General features: G+C 40.0%; 1 protein-coding gene across 3 annotated transcripts in view; it reads right to left on the bottom strand.

Moving 5' to 3' along the window:
• The window catches only part of Baz1a (bromodomain adjacent to zinc finger domain 1A), an 89,110-nt gene that overhangs the window by 62,277 nt on the left and 3,385 nt on the right, over positions 1-23,448 (bottom strand). For all 3 annotated transcript variants that reach the window (XM_034514037.2, XM_076941865.1, XM_076941866.1), the window contains one exon: positions 13,840-14,118. In XM_034514037.2, coding sequence (XP_034369928.2) covers positions 13,840-14,118 — 279 coding nt within the window. The remainder of the gene's footprint in view (positions 1-13,839; positions 14,119-23,448) is intronic.

The following is a 23,448-nucleotide window of genomic DNA, read 5'->3' as shown; positions in this document are numbered from 1 at the left end:
GGAATGGCATCTGAAATGTAAATAAAATATACAATAAAAAATAAATTAAAAAAATGAACAAGGCTGTGTGTGTATGTGTGTTTGTGTGTGTGTTTGTATCAGCATTGACAGGACTATTCATTTGCTGGCTCTTCTCCTAGAAATAATGATAATTAATATATATTTATAATATTTATATATTTGGGGGGGAGATGGCTCATGAGTTAACAGTACACACTGCTCTTATGGTAGACCTGAGTTCAGTTCCCAGCACTGACATCAGCTGGCTCACAGGTGCCTGTAACTCAAGCTCCAGTGGTGTCCAATATCTCTGACCTCTGCTGACACCTGAATTCATGTACACAAACCCACATGTACATATGTAATTTAAAATAATAAAAATAAATCTAAAATAAATAAATCTTTGTAAAGGGCTGGAGAGGTCAGCAGTTATGAGCACTTACTGCTCTTGCAGAGGACCCGATTTCAATCCCAGCACCCACACCAGGAGGCTCACAGCTAGCTGCCTGTAATTCCTGCTCCAAGGAGATCCAGTACCTCTGGCTTCCTCAGACATCTAACTCGTGCACAGACCCCCACACAGATACATAATTCTTTAAAAATTTCAAAATCATAATCACTGAGCCATCTCAATATTTAGGAGCAGCTGCTACTCCTGCAGAGGACCGTAGGAGATCTAATGCATGAAGTGCCCACGCACGCACACAGCATCCATGCACACACACAGCAATCACACATAAACAAAATGTGAGTCTTTTAAAAGACTGAAGAATAGAAAATACTTTCTAACTCATTCTAGAAAACCTGAGATAGAATAAATACATGAAGAGTTCTTACAACTGAAAGAAAAACAATGAATTTTAAAAACCTAGTAGGTCTGAGCAGACACTTCTCTGAAGAAGATATATATGGCAAAGAGCATAAAAAGATGCCTGTCTTATCTGTAAAACACAGAATCAAAACCACAGCAAGTAACAGACCATATCCAGTGAGGTGGCATTTATCTCAAAAGCAAAATCTAACATAAACAAGCGGTGGTAAGGCTGTAGAGAAATAAGAACTGATGCAAACTGTAGAGAGAATGTTTTATATCTGTATGGATGTGGCACCTGCCAATAATAATTCTGATAGCCTATGGCTTAGGCAAGAAATAGGAGATGGGACACCTGGGAGGCAGAAAGGATTCTGGGATAGTACCGGGCTCAGGAGATTCACCCAGGAAGATGTGACAAGATGGACCCATGGTACCAGAGCACAGGTAACCAGGCACATAGCAGAATGTAGGAGTAAATGGGTTATAATAAGTTATGATCTAGTCACAGAAGAACCTAGCTATATGGCCAATGTATTTGTAAATATATTTTGAGTCTGAGTCTTATTTCTGGGAGCAGGGGGCTGTGAGGAAGAACCAGGGCCTAACTTCTACAGCAGATGCTATAGAAAACAGCATTTCCATTTCCCCACAAAGTCAAACACAGAGTTATCATACAACCTATCAACTCTACATAAAAAATTAAAATTTGAAAAAATAATTTAGATACTTGAACACCAGTGTTTCCAGCAGACAAAACATGGAACCAACCAAAACATCCACTGACAGAGATACAAAATGTGGTTATATAAACTCAAGAGAATATCCTGACATAAAGAGAATGACATTCTAATAAATCCTAAATATGAGTGGACCCTGGAAACAGTCGGTGTGATAAGCTACAAAAGGACAAATACTTGAGCCTGCTCACATGAAGTATATAAACCAAGCAAGTTCTTAGACAAAAAGCAGAATCAAGGTTACTGGGGTGGAGGAGAGGCAGAGTAGGAAGTGATTGCCTAACAAGTACAGAGTTTCTGTTTGGATGATGAAAATGTTCTGGAAACAGTGGTGACAGTTATACAACATTGGGAACGCCACTGAATTTCACAATTAAAGTGATTAAAATGGTAAAGTTTTTTTTTTTTTAACACAAAACTTAAACCTGTGCTATTGTCCTAACAGAAAAGCCTGAGAAAAAATTCGGATGAATACACCCACATTGCAGCAAATCAAAATGTCTTAATATCTGTAGGCTGATTTTCGTACTGGTTGATAGAGATAAAAGCAAAGTTTCTAAAGAGGAAAAACTGCAAGAGTCATACCAAAACTTTTGGGTAGTGGTACAGTGCACTGATAAGATCTGGAATCTGAGGACATGAAAGTAATCAAGTAGATTTGTTCTTTATTTCCTTCCTTCTGTTCCTCTTTCTCTTTGTGACAGGATCAGGCTATTACATTCACTTTTGAAGACTTAAATCTCACATCAGGATTTATAATACCCAGTCTTCACATGGCAATGAAGGAAACTTTTCAGGGACCCTGTGACTCCTCACTGGCAGAGCCCATGCTTACTGATGATACTGATGGTGACAGTCATGAGAGGGAAAATCTAAGCCCACGTAGCACCTAGGTATTTGGTGCAGGGTCTAAAGTAATCTTACAGACCACCAGAGGGAACAGTCTAACTACAATAGGCTGTGCCACTATGCAAGAGTTTTAGGTACTCATATCCTTAAAACCAACAGAAAGAACAATTTCCTGACAGAACTCAGGAGAAGGAAACCAGTACAGTACTGAGACACTGCCTAGGATGCAATACATATTTAATATATCAATTGCATTAGCTGTTGTCAATATTGCTATTAGCTGTGTACCACACCCAAACCACAGGTACCACTCTTGAATAGGCCTTACTTGGCTCCAAGTCAGTTACTCAAAATGCCAAATCAGTATCCATTAGATTTCCACAGAAATTAGCTTAAATGTCTTTCAAATCCACTTGCTACTATTTCTTCATTCCAGCAAGCCCAAAGATTAAGATTCAAAAAAGTTTAAGAGAATCACAATATAATTATCAGTGGCAATACAGATTTCAAGTTATATTTGTTTTAGAAAATTAGCTTAACAATCGTGACCTTAAAAGTGGAATCCCTAGCACGTCAAGAGATATCTCACCTGCTCACTGGGGGGAAAAGAGAGAAGTTGATGTAGCTTTACATGACTATCATTTGGGGGAGAGGAGGCTTATAGTGACAGAAATGTTCTGTATCCAAACTGTATCAGTTCCTGTCAATATCCTGTTATTGTTGTCATAATTTTGCAAGACAATATCACCAATAAAAACTTTATTGTATTGCAGCCTTCTGTGAAGCAATAATTATCTCAAAACAGTAATTTTAATTTTAAAGTAGTTTTAAATGTTAATAATAAATATAAAAATATTAACTCTGATTACAAGTATTTATTCCATATATGAAAAATAAATCAATAAGGGATGAAAATAATGGGTACTATGCATATTACTTTTAGAATAAGCCCAAAGTCAAAGGCCAGCCTGGGCTACATACATAGTGAGTTGAGGCCAGCCTTAGGCAATATGGTAAGAATCTATCTCAAAAAAATAAAAAAGTCTACTAAGATAGCTCTTGGGAACTGGTAAAGGCACCTATTACCAAGCCGAAAAACCTGAGTTTGGTCCCAGAACCCACACAGTGGTGGAAGAGAACTAATTCTTCCCAGCTGTCCTTCCATTTCCATGTGGGAGGCCCCCCACCCCAATAAATACATAAGTGTAAAAATAAAAACAACTATCCTGAGTAATTTTTTAATTAAAATTTTTTTATCAGGCACTGCTACATGCCTCTAATCCCAGCTACTCTGGATGCTGAAGGAGTAATAGGATCATGGGTCCAATTCTAACCCAAGAAACAAAGCGAGATCTCATTTCAGAAAGCAAGTGGGCAAACAAAAACTATCATTATCTTAGGGTCATCAAAAAACAATGAAAGAGACTTCAGGATGTCGTTTAAGACACCACTCCTTGGCAGACACTAGCAGTCTGGCCTCATTATAGGTTCATCTGTGTTGCTGTGACAAAACCCTGACGAAAAAACAGCTGAGGAGAGAGGGAGGACTTATTTTAACTCACAATTCTGAGTTATAGTTCATTATTTTGGAGAGGTCAAAGGAAGGAACTCAAGCAGCTTGTCACATTATAGCCACAGTCAAGGGCAAAGAAAAAAATAAAACATCTTTCCTTGCTCATCTTAGGAATCTCATCTTAAGAAATCCCTGCCCACAGAATGGTACCACCTGCAATGGACTAAGTCTTCCTTTATCAATAAACAACCAATTCCCAAGACATACCTGCAAATCAATATGATGTAGGTAACCCTCACTAAGACTCCATTCTTAAGCCAGGCAGCTTTTAATCCCAGAGCACAGGGATCTCTACTGGAGACCAACCTGGTTCACATAGGAAGTTCGAGATAGCAAGGCCTACATAGGGGACTTTGTCTCAAAACAAACAAGCAAAACAAAACAATAAATGAGACAAAACAAAAAACCAAACAAACAAACAAAACCTAAAGTCTTCCTTCTAGTGAGAATATTGGTTCTGTCAGCTTGACAATAAAAACTTATCAGCACAAGCATTAAAAGATCAGTTGTAAACCAGACTGGATGTGGTGGCTCATACCTTTAATCCCAGCACTCAGGAAGCAGAGGCACCTGGATCTCTGTGAGTTCAAGATTAGTCTGGTTTAGAGGAAGTTCCAGGACTAAAGCCTCTCTTGAAAAATCAACTAAACAAATAAAACAAAACATATCAATACTATATCCTAGCCAAATTAAAGCCTTAAAAAACAAAACAAGGGCTGGAGAGATGGCTCAGTGGTTAAGAGCACTGTCTGCTCTTCCAGAGGTAGGTCCTGAGTTCAATTCCCAGCAACCACATGGTGGCTTACAACCATGTTTGGGGATCTGATGCCCTCTTCTGGTGTATCTGAAAACAGCAACAGCATACTCACATGAAATAAATCTTTAAAAAGCAAACAAACGAACAACAACAACAAAAAAAAAACAGTGGGTAGGAGTTGGAGAGATGGCTCAGAGATTAAGGTTAGGAGCACTGTTGCTGTTGCAAAGGACCTGGGTTCAGTTACCAGCACCCCCATGGTGGCCCTCTTCTGACCTCTATGGGCAGCAAGCATGCATGTACTGACCAGCAGGCAAAAAATTCATGTGCATAAAATAAATAAGCAAACTTTTTAATTAGGATGTTGTTAAAAGCCTCCCTCCTGCATTCCTGTACAATAAGTCTCTTCTCCACCTACACCCCAACCCCTGCTCTGTGTGTGTGTGTGTGAGAGAGAGAGAGAGAGAGAGAGAAAGAGAGAGAGAGAGAGAGAGAGAGAGAGAGAGAGAGCCCTTTAAAGTTCTAATCAAAAGCAATAATTAATCTGTAATTCCAGGCAGGTCAATCAAAAGTTCAAGGTCACCTTTAGGTATGTAACAGCCTGGGTTACATGACACCTTGTCACTTACAAACAAACAAAAACCCATTTCTAGTTAACCCTTTTCCAAAAATGTCTTATCAGTCTTACCAGGACCCACTCACAGGCATTAAGCATGTATATGTTTAAATCAAAATAACCCTAAGTGTTCCATTTGTGTTCTCAATGTGAATACATTTTACTCATGAACCACATTAAAGACAGTAATATAGAAGGAAGCTCAGGCTGGTAAAGTACTTGCTGTTCAAAGCCAAGAGCCTGAATTTGATCTCCAGAACCAATAGAACCAATATTTCACATGGGGGTGGTGAGAGGTATAAGGGAGCTCTCTGTTTCCCCTTGTTCCAGAGTCAGCCTTGCCCCTGGGACACAAAAATAAAGGTCAGAGTGAACTGATTTGGCAGTACTGGGTGCCTGCTCTTCAATTCTGGCATTGTGGATACCGCTGCCATCAAAGGCCCGTTCACTGACATCACTACATGGTCGACATACACATTCCAGTAGATCTTATGCACAGAAAGTCTCAGTCAAGACTGAGAAGGGGATACATAACCAATGGGAAGGCTATCTTCATCTTCCCGGAACAAGATCCCACCAACATCAAATGGGGTGATACTGGTGCTAAATATGCTGGCGTCTACTAGTGCTGTCACCACCATGGAGAAGAAGATTGGAGCCAAAGTGTCATCAATCGTTTCCCCGTTGGCTGTTCCCTCCATGTTTGTGACAGGCCTGAACTACAGAAAGTATTGACAACTCACTCAAAATTGCTAGCAATGCCTCCCAAACTATCAACTGCTCAGCAACCCCTGACCAAGGTTACCCATGACAACTTTGTGAAAGGACTCATGACCACCATCTATGCCATCCCCACTGCCCTGAAGACTGTAGATGGCCCTACGGAAAACTAAGGTGATGGCCACAGGGTGCCCGGAACATCATCCCTGCACTTACAGGAACTCCCAAGACTGTGGGCAAGGTCACCCCAGAACTGAATGAGCCCACTGCTGTGGCTTTCTGGAATCCTACTGCCAATATGTCTGTTAAGGATCTGGCCTGCAGATTTGAGAAGGCTGCCAGGCACAATGACAGCAAGAAGGTGGTAAAGCATGCACCAGAGGCTCACTAAGGGCATCCTGGACTAGCTGTAGTGAGAAGCAGGCTGTTTCCCATGACTTTAACCGTGACACCCATCCCTCCATCTTTGATGCTAGTGTGTGCTGGCATTGCCCTCAATGACTACTTTATCAAACTCATTCCTGGTATGGGAGAACAAATTTGGCTACAATGGCAGGATAGTGGACCTCATGGTCCATGTGGTCTCCAAAGAGTAAGAAGTCCTAGACCCAGCAAAAACACAGGTGAAGAGAGAGGCCCTTGGCTGCTGAGGAGTCTCCGTCCAATATCAGACCCCAGCACTGAGCATTTCCCCTCACAGCTTCTATACTAGAGCTGTGGAAGAAGGAGAGGGACTTAGGTAACCCTACTCTCCTGGGGGAAGAGTTGGGCAAGAAAGTGTGTGCTTGTAAGCCCAGCTTTGTGAGCCTGAGGCAGGAATCCACCGGGTTCACTGTCCAGCTTGGCCTAGGTGGTGAGTCTGGGGATCTGTCTCAGTACAATGGCACTTTAGGAATGACTCCTAGGGCCATGCACTCAAGACACATAAACACAACTGCCCAGTCCCAGGGAATCTGATAGCCTCTTCTGGTCCCCATACACAGTACAGCAGACACACGCAAGCAAACACAAACATACACATAAAATCTCTTTTAAAATTCTTTAAAATCTTAAGCCCAAATAGTACAGGGATCATATTTAGGAGATTCCTAGAGATCAATTAAACACCCTTGTACAAATCTAAATCTGCTATGCTACTTACTTGACCTAGGTTGGTAAAGTCAGTCAGCTAAAGTCTTTTTCTTTCCTGCAGCCTTGGAGAAGGCCACAATCCAATGGTGGTCTTAATGAACCAGTTTAATCAGGTTCTACACCACCAGTTAGAAACAGTATACATTTAAGTGCCTTGGTAGGTCTGCTTGTTTTCTGAGAAAGGTTCTCCCTAAGTTTCCCCAGCCTTGCATGTGCTGGGATAACAGATATGCTACCATGCCCAGTATTCTGACATAAGAAACCATCCAAACTATTCCTAAGTGAAAAATCAGCTTGCTGTTTTTTTAAATTAGTACAATATAGGAGAAAGTAAACTATATATTCAATTTAACAGGAGTACTTGAGAAATGGACTCTAAACATTTCATATTTCATATATGTAATTTTAATAAGTAAAATTATATGACAGAATTATATTGACAGAATTAAATCTAGAGTTTAGGGCTTCCCAAATAACATGGTGCATACGCATGCACGTACACATATATGTGTGGAGAAGGGGGGATGGAGACATATCAAGATCTTACTTTAATAGAAAAAGCAGATTTTAAAAATTCATACTCTGAACAAGTAAAGCATATAGCATTTTAAAAAAAAGTTCTGGGTCAGTTAAATCTGATCATGAAAAGTAAAATGAAAGCACCTAGTGCTGGGCCTGCCAGACCTGACCTGCAGGCTCAACACAGTCTTCTCTGTTTCCAGTTCTGTAATGTTCTAATTCTACCAACTTGCAAAGACACTCTCTGCCAGTATATTTTTTCCAGCTTCTCCTCTAGTGTTACTGGTCACTTCTTGATGCTGTCAGTGTGCTTTAGAAATACCTTCTGCCATCCTTTGTTTCAAATCTACTATGAACTCTTCCAGCTCCATCTTTAGTAAGTTATATCTTTTCAATAAGTTACAGGACAGTGTGAAGCCATCTTTTTTTTTAAAGCCAGTAGAAGTTGACCTCTGCACACACCCCAACCAAAACCCCCAAGGCAACAAACCAAATAAACAAACAAAAACCCTAAACAATCAATTTCAAAATTATCCTATAAAACTGTGTAGTTGGGGCTGGGCATGGTGGTACATGCCTTAAATTTCACCAGTTGGAAGGCAGAGGCAGGTGATCTTTTTGAGTTTGAGGCCAGCCCAGTTTACATAGTAAGTTCAAGTCAGCCAGAGGCTATACAGTGAGACCTTGTACTGGCTGGTTTTGTGTGTCAACTTGACACAAGCTGGAGTTATCATAGAGAAAGGGGCTTCCCTTGAGGAAATGCCTCCATGAGATCCAGCTGTAAGGCATTTTCTCAGTTACTGATCAAGGAAGGAGGGCCCCTTGTGGGTGTTGCCATTCCTGGGCTGGTGGTCCTTGTTCTACAAGAAAGCAAGCTGAGCAAGCCAGGGGAAGCAAGCCAGTAAGTAACATCCCTCCATGGCCTCTGCATCAGCTCCTGCTTCCTGACCTGCTTGAGTTCCAGTCCTGACTTCCTTTGGTGATGAACAGCAAAATGGAAGTGTAAACTAAATAAACGCTTTCCTCCCCAACTTGCTTCTTGATCATGATGTTTGTGCAGGAATAGAAACCCAGATTAAGACAGACCTTGTCTCAAAACAAGCAAACAAAAACCTGGAGGGGGCGGAGAGATGGCTCAGAGACTAAGAGCCTCGATGCTCTTGCCAAGGTTTGTAATTCACAGGACCAACATAGTGGCTTACAACCAATCATAACTCCAGGTCCAGGGAATTCAACACTACCTTCTGACTTCCAAAAGTGTCAGGTATGCAAATAGTGTACAGACATACATACAGGCAAAACATTCTTACATATAAAATAAGCAAATCTAAACAACAAAACCAAACCAAATAAAGACACTATGGCGGACGCCTACAACTCCTAGCACTTCTGAGGTTGAGGCAGGAAGATTCAAACTTCAAAGTCATCTACAGCTACATTTCAAGTTTGAGTAGACACCTGAGCTACACGTGACATTTTCTCAAAAAAATGTGTGTTGGGGAACTGAAGTTATAACACCAATTCTCTAATGTTAGAACAAGAGTTAGGTCAGTAGGCTCCTGAGTAGTAGGCACAGTCTAAGCAGAGGTGAAGCACACAGATAAACACCAAGCAGTGACCTTCTATCCAATTCACTTTAAATTCACATGTATGGTTCAAAGGATTGGGACTGCCTGTTCTTCTAGAAGACTTACTATCTTAAACACACTGAAATTATTAATTTATTCTTAAATAAATCTCTTCTTCAATTAGTATTTCCATGGATAGATACTCACTCTAGGCACCTTCATTCAGTTTGATCTAAATCTTACAGTATTTCTTTACTTACTTATTTAGATAGGGTTTCATTATGTCACCAGGATGATTTTGAACTCCTGAGCATCCTGCCTCCGCCTTTCAGGGATGAGATTACAAATGTCATGCTGGCAGCTATTTATTCTTTTTTTTTTTTTTTTTTTTTTTTTTTTTTTTTTTGGTTTTTCAAGACAGGGTTTCTCTGTGTAGCCCTGGCTGTCCTGGAACTCACTCTATAGATCAGGCTGGCCTCGAACTCAGAAATCCGCCTGCCTCCGCCTTCCCAAGTGCTACTTTATCTCAGGAAGCAGTGACTCTTTCCTAGATGCACAGTATTTTTTCCTCTTTTTGAGAGAACAACAGGTGGATATGATTTATGAGTCACTTCACTGGATTTGAAGGAGAGGAGCTGAATATCTGTATTCAAGTCTTTCAAGGCTACAAGAGGGAAATCTGACTCCAAGTTACAACTATATAGGCAGTACAGTAGTACAGTAGTACAGAGAGAGAAAACCATATGGCACCTAACTTAAGACATTGAAATATTATCAAGACACTTATATATAAAATAGCAGTATTACAGAATACAGTTAAAAGATTCACATTTATTGTGTCCATGCATCCTGTGAGGCAAACCTATATAGCAAAGATTCACTTAGTAGATTAAAAAAAGATGGGCTAGAGAGATGGCTTAGTAGCTAAGAGCATTTGCTCCTCTTGCTCTTAAAGAGGACCCTCCATATGGAGACTCATAACCACCTACAGTTCCAGGGGATCCAACACCCTCTTCTGGCTTCCACAGGCACCAAAAAAAAAAAAAAAAAAAAAAATCATGTACAGATATGTATGCAGGTAAAAATTCATAAAATGTACAATAAATGTTAATAAAACTCAGAGAGCTTAAATTTCTTGACCATAAATGATAGAATTTCTGCACATAAATGATAGAATTCAAAACCAAGGAGACTGTTAAGAAATGATGCTGTAAGTCAATCCTACTTGAATTTACATCTTGTAATCTGTACTTTTAAGGCTAGAATGAACGAGCCAACTATTCCAGTGTCAGGAAATGTATACTAAGCCAGTGGTAGTGCATGCTTTTAAATTCCAGCACTCAAGAGGCAGAGGCAGGCAGATATCTGAGTTTGAGGCCAGCCTGGTCTACAGACCAAGTTCCAGGACATCCAGGGCTACACAAAGAAACGAAACAAAACAAGAATACTAAAAGACCTGGGTTGAGTCCCCAGACCCATATGGCAAGTCACAATCATTTGTAACTCCAGTTTCAGGGGCTCTGATGCCTCTTCTTGCATCAGAGAGCACCAGGGATGCACAGACATAAATGCAGGTAAAACACACATGCATATAAAAATGAAATAAAATAAAAATTAAGGAAAAGAGCATAAATGAGGCAAATAAGAGAGCATTGAGATGAGTACAGAACCCAGTCAGTATATCAAAAGGCCATTTCTCTGCATGCTCTTCCAAGGAAGTCTAAGAAAGACAAGCAATTTTAAATAATTTGCCAAAACTTATACAGGTAATTGGTAGATAGGTAGATGGCAGGCATGATTCCTAATGTGCTTAGTAATATATTTTAGCCAAAATTTAAGTGAAAAGGGTAAGAGCAAAGACTATATACAGTAACTTAGAGTCTAAACTGAAACAGTGTGTCTTTTAAGTCCATGTGGCAGACTGGCCATGAACTCATTATGGAGCCAAGGATCACAGTGAACGTCTGATTCTTTCTACCTCTTCCACACTCAGTTCATGCCATGCTAATAATGAAACCCAGGGCTTCCTGCGTGCCAAGAAGCACTCTACAAAGTGAGTTACATCCTTTGCCTAAAAATAAAAGTTCATCCAGTAATAGAAAAAAAATATTCGCAGACATAAGTCTACTGAGTTAAAAGCAACATAATTTCCTCAGTATCCATTTATATGAAGATTCAGTATGTGTACAAAACTCTCTTTCCCGCTCCCTCCACCACCACCCCCCCGACATTCTCTCTCATTTTTATCTTTGAGATGACTTCCAAAGAAGTCTGTGTAATTCCAGAGCTTCAGGCTTTCACTATCAACATCTGTCTCACAATGAAACTAAGAATTTAAGGTCAGCAAGATGGCTTAATGGGTAAAGCTGCTTGAGACCAAGCCAGTCCAGTCATCTGGGCTCACATGGTAGAAAGAGAGAACCAACTAACTCTCACAGGCAAAACACACATACATACACAGACAGACAGACAGACAGACAGACACACACACACACACCCCTCCCTCTCTCTCCTCTCAATTGAACTCAAGTGTATCTTAATCTGTCTTGAATCTACAACACCCAGCCTAGGACTTAGCCTGCAGATCCCAAAGTAAAAACATGTATAGTAAAAGGAGATAACCAACTCCAAAGACTGTCTTCAGACCCACCGCATGTGCGTGTTCAACCCTTCCCTAATCCTCTTCAAAATCAAGACTTCCACCACTTCTTCACCGTCTAGTCTCCCTTTCTACGTATTTTAGTTACTTTACTCTTATTGTGACAAATATCTGGCAAGAAGCAACTTTTGAGGAGGCATTGAGGCTTGGCAGCACAGTGGATGGCAACAATCTACTTGTAACCTAGCTGACTAAAAGCAGCTTCCTTCCCCTCCAAGTAGAAAAATCTAATCCCGCTATAAATTACCCCGCCCTGGTGGCTTTCTGGAATGCTGATGACACTTCCGTGAACCTCTCCACCTTACATCTTATACACCTACAAAGCCAACACAAAAGAGAGACTGTCACAGTTTCAGCTGCCTGGTCCCCATGGACCACAGCTGCAGTGGCCTCTATAGCTAAATCTAGGGGACACTTCTAGATAGCTGTCTTCCAGCATGGTACCCAAAGATTCTACCTAGTCAGGCTTTGCCCTAGGCAGTTGTTTTCTAGTAGGATGCCCTGAAAATTCTACTCTGTTGGGCATCCCCCTTTCAAATGAATGTTACACTCTGGATCTCTCATAGATGTCTGTCTTGCCCTCACGATCCCCAGCCTCAGTCTACTGAGTGGCAGAGAATACAGGCATGTGCAGCTGTGCACAGATATATGCATCACTGCTGAAGAACATCACTTACATGTTGTATCTAACAGAGGGAAAACTTTAGGCATGATCTCAAGAATAGTCAAATCCATCACTGGGAGGTGGAGAAAAATCAGGAGTCAAAGGTCATCGTTGGCTGATAGCAAGTTCATGGCCAGCCTGAGATATATGAGACCCTGCCTCAAATAAATTAAAAAGGGGGAAGGGGCTGTAAAGAAAACTCAGTGGTTGTTTAAGAGGATTTTGCTCTTACAGGACCTGGTTTTGGTTGTTAGCACCCACATGGACTCTAACAACCATCTGTAATTACAGTTCCAAGGGAACCGAAGCCCTTTTTTGATCTCTGTGAGAACTAGGCATGCATGAAGTGTAGGTATTTATTTGCAAAGCACTCATAGATGTAAAATTTAATGAAAGATTTAAAAAGTCAATCTAGGGTGCTATGTGTATGTTTCAATGTGTAAAAGTGCTTGCCTGCCAAGCCTGACAACCTGAGGCTGATACCCAGGACCCACATGGTGCAAGAAAAGGACCAACCCACTCAATCCCATGGTGATGGTGATATAGGGTCTCATCTACCCCTATTGAATTTGCTATGCAGCAAAGGATGGCTCTGCACTCCTCCTGTCTTTCCCTTACAGGATCTAGGTGTGCTGAGACTATAGGTGAGCACCACCACACCTAGCTTATGAAGCGCTGGGGATCAAACTAAGCATCTCAATAAAGGCATATGAAGTTTTTAAAGAGACAAACATATACAAAAAGGTGGACATGTTCAAGATCTAGTTTTATTACATAAAATACTGAAAACCATCAAGACATACAACTATATTTAACCTATTATTTAGTATGAGGATATAGTAGATATCATTTTAGGCTTTTAAAATATGGATTGTCCATGTAAATGGTTTATTTTATAGTAAATTAATGTGAAGATGGTTTTTATTGCAACATGATCTCAAATATATTAGAAGTAAAGGGTTATAGAGAACATTATCTATTATATTAAAAGGAAGACTATGTCTGTATGTTTGTGCAAATACATGACACATGCATGTACATATTTTTGGTGGTATCTAAGTGGAAATAAATATATATATATATATATATATATATATATATATATAGAGAGAGAGAGAGAGAGAGAATAGATACCACAGGACAATATGTAGGCTAACAGGGTAGCTAGAAGAAAGCAAAAGGAAAGATGTCATCAGATCTCCTTAGATTAGGAAAAATGAAAAGTACTTTACCTTGTACCATTGTTCCTAATGACTTCCACAGTCTCTTCAACAAAATACCGGTCCTTGACATATGCAAAGATATCATCACAAATTTCATGTAAGCGTGAGCGATGAGTAAGGTTGGTCAAGTATAAAACTGGAATAATTAGTGGTTCTGGGAAACTCTGGAGATTCTGTCTTGCTTTTCTTTCTGATTCAAGTGCTTCCTGATAGGTCAGCCCAGGTCTACCTGTCACAGCGCAGCTCCACACAAGGCTGTTGCACAGGATGGTTCGTTCAAAAAAGTCACTAAGAAACAAAAACAAAATCCCATTAACTATCATTGCACAAACTTTACACTAAAATCAGTACCTTTATGATCTTTTTCCGTATGCCACCTCATCAACTTATTTTTTAATACAAAATTAACAAAAAGTCTTTAAGGTAGATGCTGACAATCTAACTCATATGTGTCATCGCACAGTTGGACAAGCTGTGTCACTTCTGAAATTTGGAACCAAACTAAATGCAGACTCAACCTTTCTTTTCCTTTAAATTTATAAGCTTTTTTGTTGAAAAGCACAACACTAAAATGTCAAATTAAGCATGACTTTTTATAAGACCTTAATAGTGAAAAAGAAAACAATAAACCTGGGCACCTAACAATGAGAGAAAACTAAATATTTTATGTGATGAAAAAGTCAGTAAGCAGTACAAGAATTCTTAATATAAGACGGCAAACACCCTTATTTCAAGTCTGAGCCTTTGTTCTCTTTACAGTAAGCAATGACTTTACCTTCATAGAAAAACAAAATAGAAAAGGGAAAGAAGCAAGAGTATGGTGGCTACTCCTGCTTGTCAGCTTGACTACATCTGGATGAACTACAGCCCAGAAATGGAGGGCATACCTGTGATCCAGATCTTGAGGCTGGAAGACACAGGCTTCTGACCCGAATCATAACATGGAATTACACATGCTTTTGATCCAGATCTTGAGGCATAGTGTCCATGAAAAGCTTAAGCCCAGGCAAGGTAGTACACGCCCTTAATCTGGGCCACATTTTCTGCTGGAGGCCTACATAAGGACGATGGAAGAAGGAAGACTCACTCTTCTTCACCTGCTTGCACTTACTTGCCAGCACAGAAGAATCCTACTTCTTCAGGATCCCAACTTACACAGAAGACCAGCTGAAACAACTAGCCTCGTGGGATTGAGCAACTACCATTCACAGCTGCCCATTGTTGGGTTAAGTGGGTTGTAGACTGTAAGTCATTACAATAAATTCCCTTAATATATAGAGACATTCCAAAAGTTCTGACTCTAGAGAACCCTAATACAGCAAGTGAGGGGAGAGAACTTGAAAAAGCAGAGATTTTTGAAATATTAAACAAAATTAGGATAATAAACTGGGCATACTAGCTCACTCCTGAGTAATCAATCCAGATTCAACAGGCTGAAGTAGGAGAGCTCAACAGTTTCAAGGCCTCCAAAGTGAGTTGCAGTTCAGCCTAAGCTACAGTTTAATGCTCTGTCTTAAAAAAAACAAACCAAGGTGGCCGGGCAGTGATGGTGCACGCCTTTAGTCCCAGCACTTGGGAGGCAGAGGCAGGTGGACTTCTGAGTTCGAGGTCTACCTGGTCTACAGAGTGAGTTCCAGGACAGCCAGAGCTACACAGAGAAACCCTGTCTCCAAAAACAAAACAAAACAAACAAACAAACAAAAAAACCCAAGGTGCCAGAAGTCCTGGCATGTGCCAGTTCATGTAGCACCTGGGAGGTAGAGAGGCAGAAGCAAGCTAGCCTGAGCTACCTAAGTCCTGTCTTAGAAACAAAAGGCCCAGGGTTACAGCTGGGGATGGGGATAAAACTACCACTCAACGTGCAGTACCATTTTCAGCTACAGTAGTTTCTTAATATGAATCTTTATTTTCTGAAAATCTACCTAGTTTCTTTTAAAGTACAAGAAACATATAAAATAGAAAAACTTCAAAGAGAGATTGGGTAGAAAAATGCCCTGACTATACAAAAAAAAAAAAAAAGCCCACACACATTAACCACAAAAATGTGTCTTTATAGACATACTATAAACAGATGTTCCTATAGAGAAAGCAAGACTGGGAAGAAAGGAAAAATGTGTGTGCATGATTTTAAACATTTCCACATTATTTGAATTTTTATTTAATCATGTACTCATGCATCATTTTACAAGGAGTTTCTTCTAAATATAAACTATTAGACACACACAAAAAGTAACAGGCAGCCACCTGGGAGGGTGTGCCACACTCTGTCCTTCCTGGAGCGTGAACACACTCTGGTCTGCTTTTCAATAACTGCATGAATGTGTGAGCCATCATTCTCTAAGTCTCACCTTCCTGACCATTCCCATCATTCTCAAGGTAATCCTGGCTAGTCAACCCATCTTACATATTATCCCTATAAACACTCAGATCATTTAGGGCATATCTATTAGGACTGTTTTATGTCAAGATAGCATCAAAACTTTTTTAAAAATCGATGAGAAAAGAAACCAATGACAACACAATGAAAGGGGTGCTGATGGCAAGATGATGATGATAATGATATTAGTAATATGATGACGATGATAAGGATGATAAGAAGATGACGATGACGATGATCAGGCTGGAAAGCTGACTTGGTTAAGAGCACTCACTGTTCTTACAGTAGATCTGAGTTTGAATCCTAGCACCCATGTCAGCAGCTCACAACTGTCTGTAACTCCACTTCCCAGGAATCTGATGCCTCTGAACTCCTCAGATACCTGCACTCACATGCATACACCCACTCACATGCATATATATGTAATTAAAAATAAAAAATTTTACATGTGCCAACTTAGGTGACCCTGATTCTATTTGAAGAACCTTTTCTGAAGTATGTTTTGGTGTGACAATAAATGGTTATTTTTATAAAAGACAACAGGTATACTGACAAGAGAATTCAGAAAAAGGTAAAATGGATTAGGAAATTCTAGAACTTTTTTCAAGTGATATTAAGGGTTAGGTCTTTTTTCTTTTTTTTTTTTCTTTTTTTTTTTTTTTTTTTTTTTGGTTTTTCGAGACAGGGTTTCTCTGTATAGCCTTTGGCTGTCCTGGAACTCACTCGGTAGACCAGGCTGGCCTCGAACTCAGAAATCCGCCTGCCTCTGCCTCCCAAGTGCTGGGATTAAAGGCGTGCGCCACCACCGCCCGGCTAAGGGTTAGGTCTTAATCTAAAGAAAGCATAAAGTTAGCCTGGTGGTGGTGGTGCCTTTAATCCAGCACTCTGGAGGCAGAGGCATTGGAGTTTGAGGCTAGCCTGGTCTACAGAGCAAGATCTAGGACAGCCAAGACTATGCAGAGAAACCCTGGCTCAAAACCCAAAAAACAAACAATAACATAAAACAAAGCATAGGGCTGGAGAGATGGTTCAGTGGTTATGAGCACTGACTACTCTTGAAGAGGTCTTAAGTTCAATTCCCAGCAACCACATGGTGGCTCACAATCATCTGTAATGGGATCTGGTACACTCTACTGGTGGGTGTGTCTGAAGACAGCTACAGTGTACTCATATAAATAAAAATAAATCTTTTAAAAAAACAAAGCATAAAGTTAAAGAATACTGAGGTGGGGGTGGAGGAGTGGATCTATTTCTAATAAGCAAGAAAATTTGTCACAATAATTTATTAACTAAGATAGGAAAAGATACAGCTAACAGTGAATTTTGAGTATACAGAATAAAATGGATATAAATAACAACAAAATTATTTATATTTTTGTATATTAAATCCTACTATCCACCCCAAACCATTTCAAGTGTTTAACAGTCCATAATGCCAAGCAATAGCTTCTGTATCAGACAGCATGGGTTTCGCAGTACCAGCCAAGTGCCTAGGATATTTGGTGGGCCACAAGGCATCCGAAACTGCTACAGGGTGACAGTTAAGTATAAAACAGGTTTCCATAGACACTAGAGTCAACATTGTCCAAAATTATCAAAGTGAGCAATGGTAAAAGTGCATCAGAAACCACCAGGCACCATGGTACCTGGTATAAAAGGAGGGCAGTGCCAGCAAGGATGGGTCACCAAGCCTGAGATCCTGAGATCCATCCCCTAACCCTCAGCGTGCAGACAGTCAACTCTCACAAGCTGTCTAGTGACATTCAGTGCTAACTAAATTCATGTGCATGCACACAAAGAATAAACAGGTAGGTAAGTAAGAAAATAGATAAAAAGAAAGAAAGAAAGAAAGAAAGAAAGAAAGAAAGGAAAGAAAGAAAGAAAGAAAGAAAGAAAGAAAGAAAGAAAGAAAGAAAACGAGATGGGAACCCAATGATGCAGCTGCCCTGCTCCTCCCATGAAAGTCCCTTTATCTTCTGCAAAACCTTAATGTTCTCATATTTCCTTTGGTCTCTGGACAGTTTTTGTTACATTGATAGCCTTGTACACAAAGATCCAACCCTTAGGAGGTAGGAGGCAAGGTGCACTCCACCTCGGTGGCTGTGTTATCACAAAGGAGGGAAAGATCATCACCCAGCAGCACAGAGCCACCTACTGCACATCTTCTCCGCAGCCCACTGTACCGTTCTGCTTACACATGACCTTCACTGCACACATTCAAGATTTTCATTAATATCATTAATTAGTTATTAATTAATTCAAGGGAGTAGGTCACACTGTCACTTCAACTCCATTACAAGTATATTTTGCCATTGTGAGCAAAAAGAAAATACAAAATGAGAACTATTTAACATAAATTACTTAAGCCAACGTAAATTATATCTGATTTGTGACTATACTCTTCAAAAGGACTCCTTAGGACAGGGATATACACTGTCTAGAAGCTAAATCCAGCCTTCCTTTGTGTTTAACTTTACTGGCACACAATTCCATCTTCACTTCTATGTATCCTCTGCTTTCTTGATTCATTTGTATAGAGTGTGGGGGACACTGTGACCAGAACAGTCTAAAATATTTGTTATCTGCTCCTTCAAACACAAAATAAATGATGGCCTTTCCTCTTTACCACTGTTTCATAAGAAGAGTCTGAGTACAGATAAAAAAAAAAAATCTTTCCTAAAAACATATCCTGGAGTCTACTAATTCCAGTAAACAAGCTAAGAAACAAAGTGTAACAGGATGTTCATTTGTCGGGGATCAGGGAAACTACAAGCCTAGTGGATTTAAGAATTAAGGAACCTCACACACAGTTCAGATGAACACAAAGAGTCCTTTACTTGAGGACCGAAACTTTACAGCCAGATGCACAAATGTGGTGAATCCCAGAACAATCCAGTAGCAGAGATCTAAAGCACTGTCTCCCCCACTCCCACCCCCACCCCCGCCGCCAGAAAAGATTAGACATGCTAAAAAAGAGAATTCCTAACTTAAAATAGTCCGTGATGCGCAAAGGATGAAAAGTAGAGCTTATAAATGTTAAAAAGTGGCCACTACTGGAAGGCTGGAGAATTACTGATAATTTTCTTCCCTGAGAGGGTCATAGTGCAGATTAGATCATGGGCATGACAGGATTAACATGCCTTATATTATAAAGATACTAGCAAGATGAAAAAAAATGTATTTTTATACTCATTTCTAAACAACCAGAAAAATTTTAAACTAGCAAACATGGGGTCCAGTTTTTAAAAGCCACTCTCATTCATGAAATTTGATTTTGCATTTTCAGTGCTGCCTTTGACAGAGACGACGTGCCTAAAATCTGCAGGTGTACAAAGCTGAGCCGTGGCAATAATGAGCTTGAAAATCTTGTGAGAAATTGGCAAAGGCAAACCTGCACCGGTGCTGGAGATGAAGTCCTTACTTTAAAATAATAATGGGTGAGAAGAAGACAGTTTTAGTGAGACTCAGAAGCACACTTCAGTGTTGTTTTTAATACACTTTCCCTTGCTTCATAAAGGTTCCTTATATCTCCCACCTGGAATCTTTTTCTGGCCCACCACATGTCCTACGAGCCTTGTCCTTCAGAATGCACTTTAAATACTCTCCTGTTTGAGGCTTCCCCAGTTCCCAGCAAACAGCTATCAGCTTCCTCTGCCATGTTCCCATGATGCTGGCCTCATAAGATAGATAGGACTTATACTATTATGTTGCAGACATTTCTCACTAAGGCAACAAATTATCTCAGCATTTTCAAAGTCTCTCCAAAGAAAAATGTCAACAGTAAACATGTGTACTCTCAATGGATGGACCATATTCTGGTTTGTTTTTTTGTTTGGTTGGTTGTTTTGGTTTGTTTTTGTTTTTGTTTTGGGGGGGGGGGGGGGCTTGTCAAGACAGGTTTCTGTGTAACAGAGCCCTGGCTGTTCTGGACTCAGTTTGTAGACCAGACTGGCCTTGAACTCTGAGAACCACCACCTCTGCTTCTAAGAGCTAGGACTAAAGGCATATGCTACCATGCCTGGCTCCCCATGTTAATTTTTTTATGTGCACTTAGAAAGAGGAAATGTCTAAACCTAGCTTTATCACTTTTTGGAGGCTAAGTTACATAATCTCTCTGAACCTGGTTCCCTCTTCTGTTTCATAAACAGTTTTATTATGTTAAAAAAATTAAATGAGATAATTCTAAACAAATGCCTATAGGATATGTGCACTCATTTTTTAATTGATTTTTTTTTTTTTTTATTGTTCAGGATCATATGTACAACGACGATCCTAAGACAGTGCTTCCCAACCTTCCTAATGCTGTGACCCTTTAATACAGGTCCTCATGCTGTGGTGATCTCCAACTATAAATTTATTTTCCTTGCTACCTCATAACTGTGATTTGCTAGTGTTATGAATCCTAATGTAAATATCTGTTTTATAATGGTCTTCAGCTAACCCTGTGAAAGAGTTATTTGATCCCCAAAGGGGTCGTGACCCACAGGTTGAAAGCCACTGTCCTAAGAGAATCTCCAGGACAGTGAAGAAACAATGTCAGAGGAACACAAGAGAAAGTTGAACATTGGGAAGAAGAGTAGGAATTAATTACCTTAAGTATCTGAAGATTCCTTCCTGGCAACCACTTGAGGGCAAGCACAGGAACAACAGAAAGTTTTAAAAGACAGAGCTTAAGTCACTATAGACAAGACAAGGGCAAACAACAAAGCAAGTCCACAAAGTATTTAGGAGGAATTTTTTAAAGTGTGTAGAGCCAGTGTGTTGTGTGTGTTGGGAGTGTAAGCACACAAGGGCCACGTGGAGCATGTGTGGAAGTCAGTTCTTTCCTTCTTCTGTGGGTTCCAGGATCTAAGCAAACGCAGGGCCTCTGATTTGCACAGCAAGTGCTGAGCTATCTTGCTGGCCCAATTTTCACTGTATTTTGATTAATACTATCAGATTATAACAAATACCCTACAATCCAATTTGTTGGCAAAGAAAGCTAAAGGTGTACAGATGCCTTTGAATTATGACTTCATTTTTAAAAACATATATGTAGACGTTTTGCTTGCCATATATGTGTATGCACCACGTATGTGCCTGGTACCCATGAAAGTCAGAAGAGAGCATTGGACTGCCTGGAACTAAAGTTACAGACAGTTGTGAATACCGCTGTAAGCACTGGGAATTGAATCCAGGTCTTCTAGAAAGCAGCCAGTGCTCCTAACTGCTAATATTTCTCTCCAGCCAATACTGACTTTCTTAGACATGGCATCTACGTTCATGATCCCGTGAATCTAGAGTGGTCATTGTTTTCATCAATATAACAAAGATGACACTGAGACCTCACAGCTCTCTCTGTCATCCTCAAGCACCTCAGGACACCCTCTTTTTTTCTTTTTTTTTTTTTTTTTTTTTTTTTTTTTTGGTTTTTTGAGACAAGGTTTCTCTGTGTAGCCCTGGATGTCCTGGAACTCACTCTGTAGACCAGGCTGGCCTCGAACTCAGAAATCCGCCTGCCTCTGCCTCCCAAGTGCTGGGATTAAAGGTGTGTGCTGCCACCACCTGGCATCAAGACACCCTCTTAAGATGAGAAGTCATCCTTCAGAGTCCCACACATGTATCAGAGGTCATTTCTTACCCCATTAGCTTTGGGGTAAACCATTACACTACCAACTACTGATACACATATTTTGACTGAAGACAGCTATGTGTTAACAAAAAACAGTATAGCCTGCTAAATGAAAGAAAGATAAAGCTGAAAATTGGGTTTGTGGAGGCAGGAAGATCTCTGGAGGATCTCTGTTCAAGGCCAGTCTGGTTCAGAGAAACCCTGTCTTAAAAAAGAAAGAAGAGAGAGAGAGAGAGAGAGAGAGAGAGAGAGAGAGAGAGAGAGAGAGAGAGAGAATGAGAATGAATCAGGGGAAGAGGAAAGAAAGAAAGCTGAAAAGACTGTGGGCTCAACAATCAGGGAAATGTAGCCAACTTATTCCCAAAAAGGAGCTAAATACACCCAATTTGAAGATGCTAGTTTGAAAAAGAATCCACAGGCAGAGGCAAGTGGATTTCTGAGTTCGAGGCCAGCCTGGTCTACAGAGTGAGTTCCAGGACAGCCAGGACTACACAGAGAAACCCTCTCTCGAAAAAACAAACAAAACAAACAAACAACAACAAAAACCCCCAAAAAAGAAAAAGAATCCACATTCCCTTGAAGAGTGCATGCTCATCACACAGCTTTGGACTACAACTGGATTTTGTGTATCCTGTCACCAATGTGGAAACTGGCTGGTATGAAAAGCATTTTACCCCACGACAAATTGATGGCACCAGGTGTGGTGGCACATGCCTGTAATCTCAGCTCTCAAGTACAAGAGGGTCTCAAGTTCCCGGCCAGCCTGGGCTACAGAGCAAAACTTTGTCATTCCTAACAGCTTGCTGGTTTCTCCACTCACTACCTGGAGCCTAATCACTGAGCGTGTAGTGAAAGTCAATGCTGAGCGGACAGCAGAGAGCCGGGCCATCCACAAAAACCTAGGAAGCTAACTTGAATAGCTTGTAATTCTAGTTCTTTTGTGCATATTTCTACAAACTATGGCAACAGGAAGAATTCTTCATAGAAGCAACATGTGAGAGTAAACAGCAAGAAGCATATAAAATGGAAGACCTCAGAAATATGAATTAAAATTCTAGTGCCATCAAGTGCTAAATATGTGATTACAATTGCAATCCTGGAGCTTAAGCAATATTCCGGAATCCTTCCTCATTCATGAAATGGGCTGAGTTCATAAGAAAGCGCCGACAAAAACGAAACACAATGTGCTATAAGCTAGTCAAATCTTTTCCACTGGAAACTTTTCATTGTAAATTTTACTTGTTCTGGGTTGAAACAAGCTGGATTGCCTACTAGTGTGAGGTGAAATAGCTTATGAAACTTTACATGGAGTCAAAGATATGGAATTTTAATTTCAAACAGAAAAAAAGAAAGTCAAAGACATTAAATCACTGTATAATATAAAAATCATTTAAAAATATTTAAGATGTATAAGTTCTAGTATTAAGATCCAACTGTCTTTTTTTTTAAACAATTAACAACCAAAAATAAAAATTTTGGGCCAATCAAAATTATAGTATAAATCTTTACCTGTCTTGAAGCTAAATCATAGTCTTTAATATGCATATTTGCCTCTACTTACTGTGCTTTCAGAAAGCAGGTCAGACAGGTTAGCAATTAGTTCTGAAACATGCAGTTCAAACCACTTAAA

This window comes from Arvicanthis niloticus, chromosome 11, assembly GCF_011762505.2.
Source record: "Arvicanthis niloticus isolate mArvNil1 chromosome 11, mArvNil1.pat.X, whole genome shotgun sequence".
NCBI lineage: Eukaryota > Metazoa > Chordata > Mammalia > Rodentia > Muridae > Arvicanthis > Arvicanthis niloticus.
This window is presented reverse-complemented; position numbering and strand designations above follow the sequence as displayed.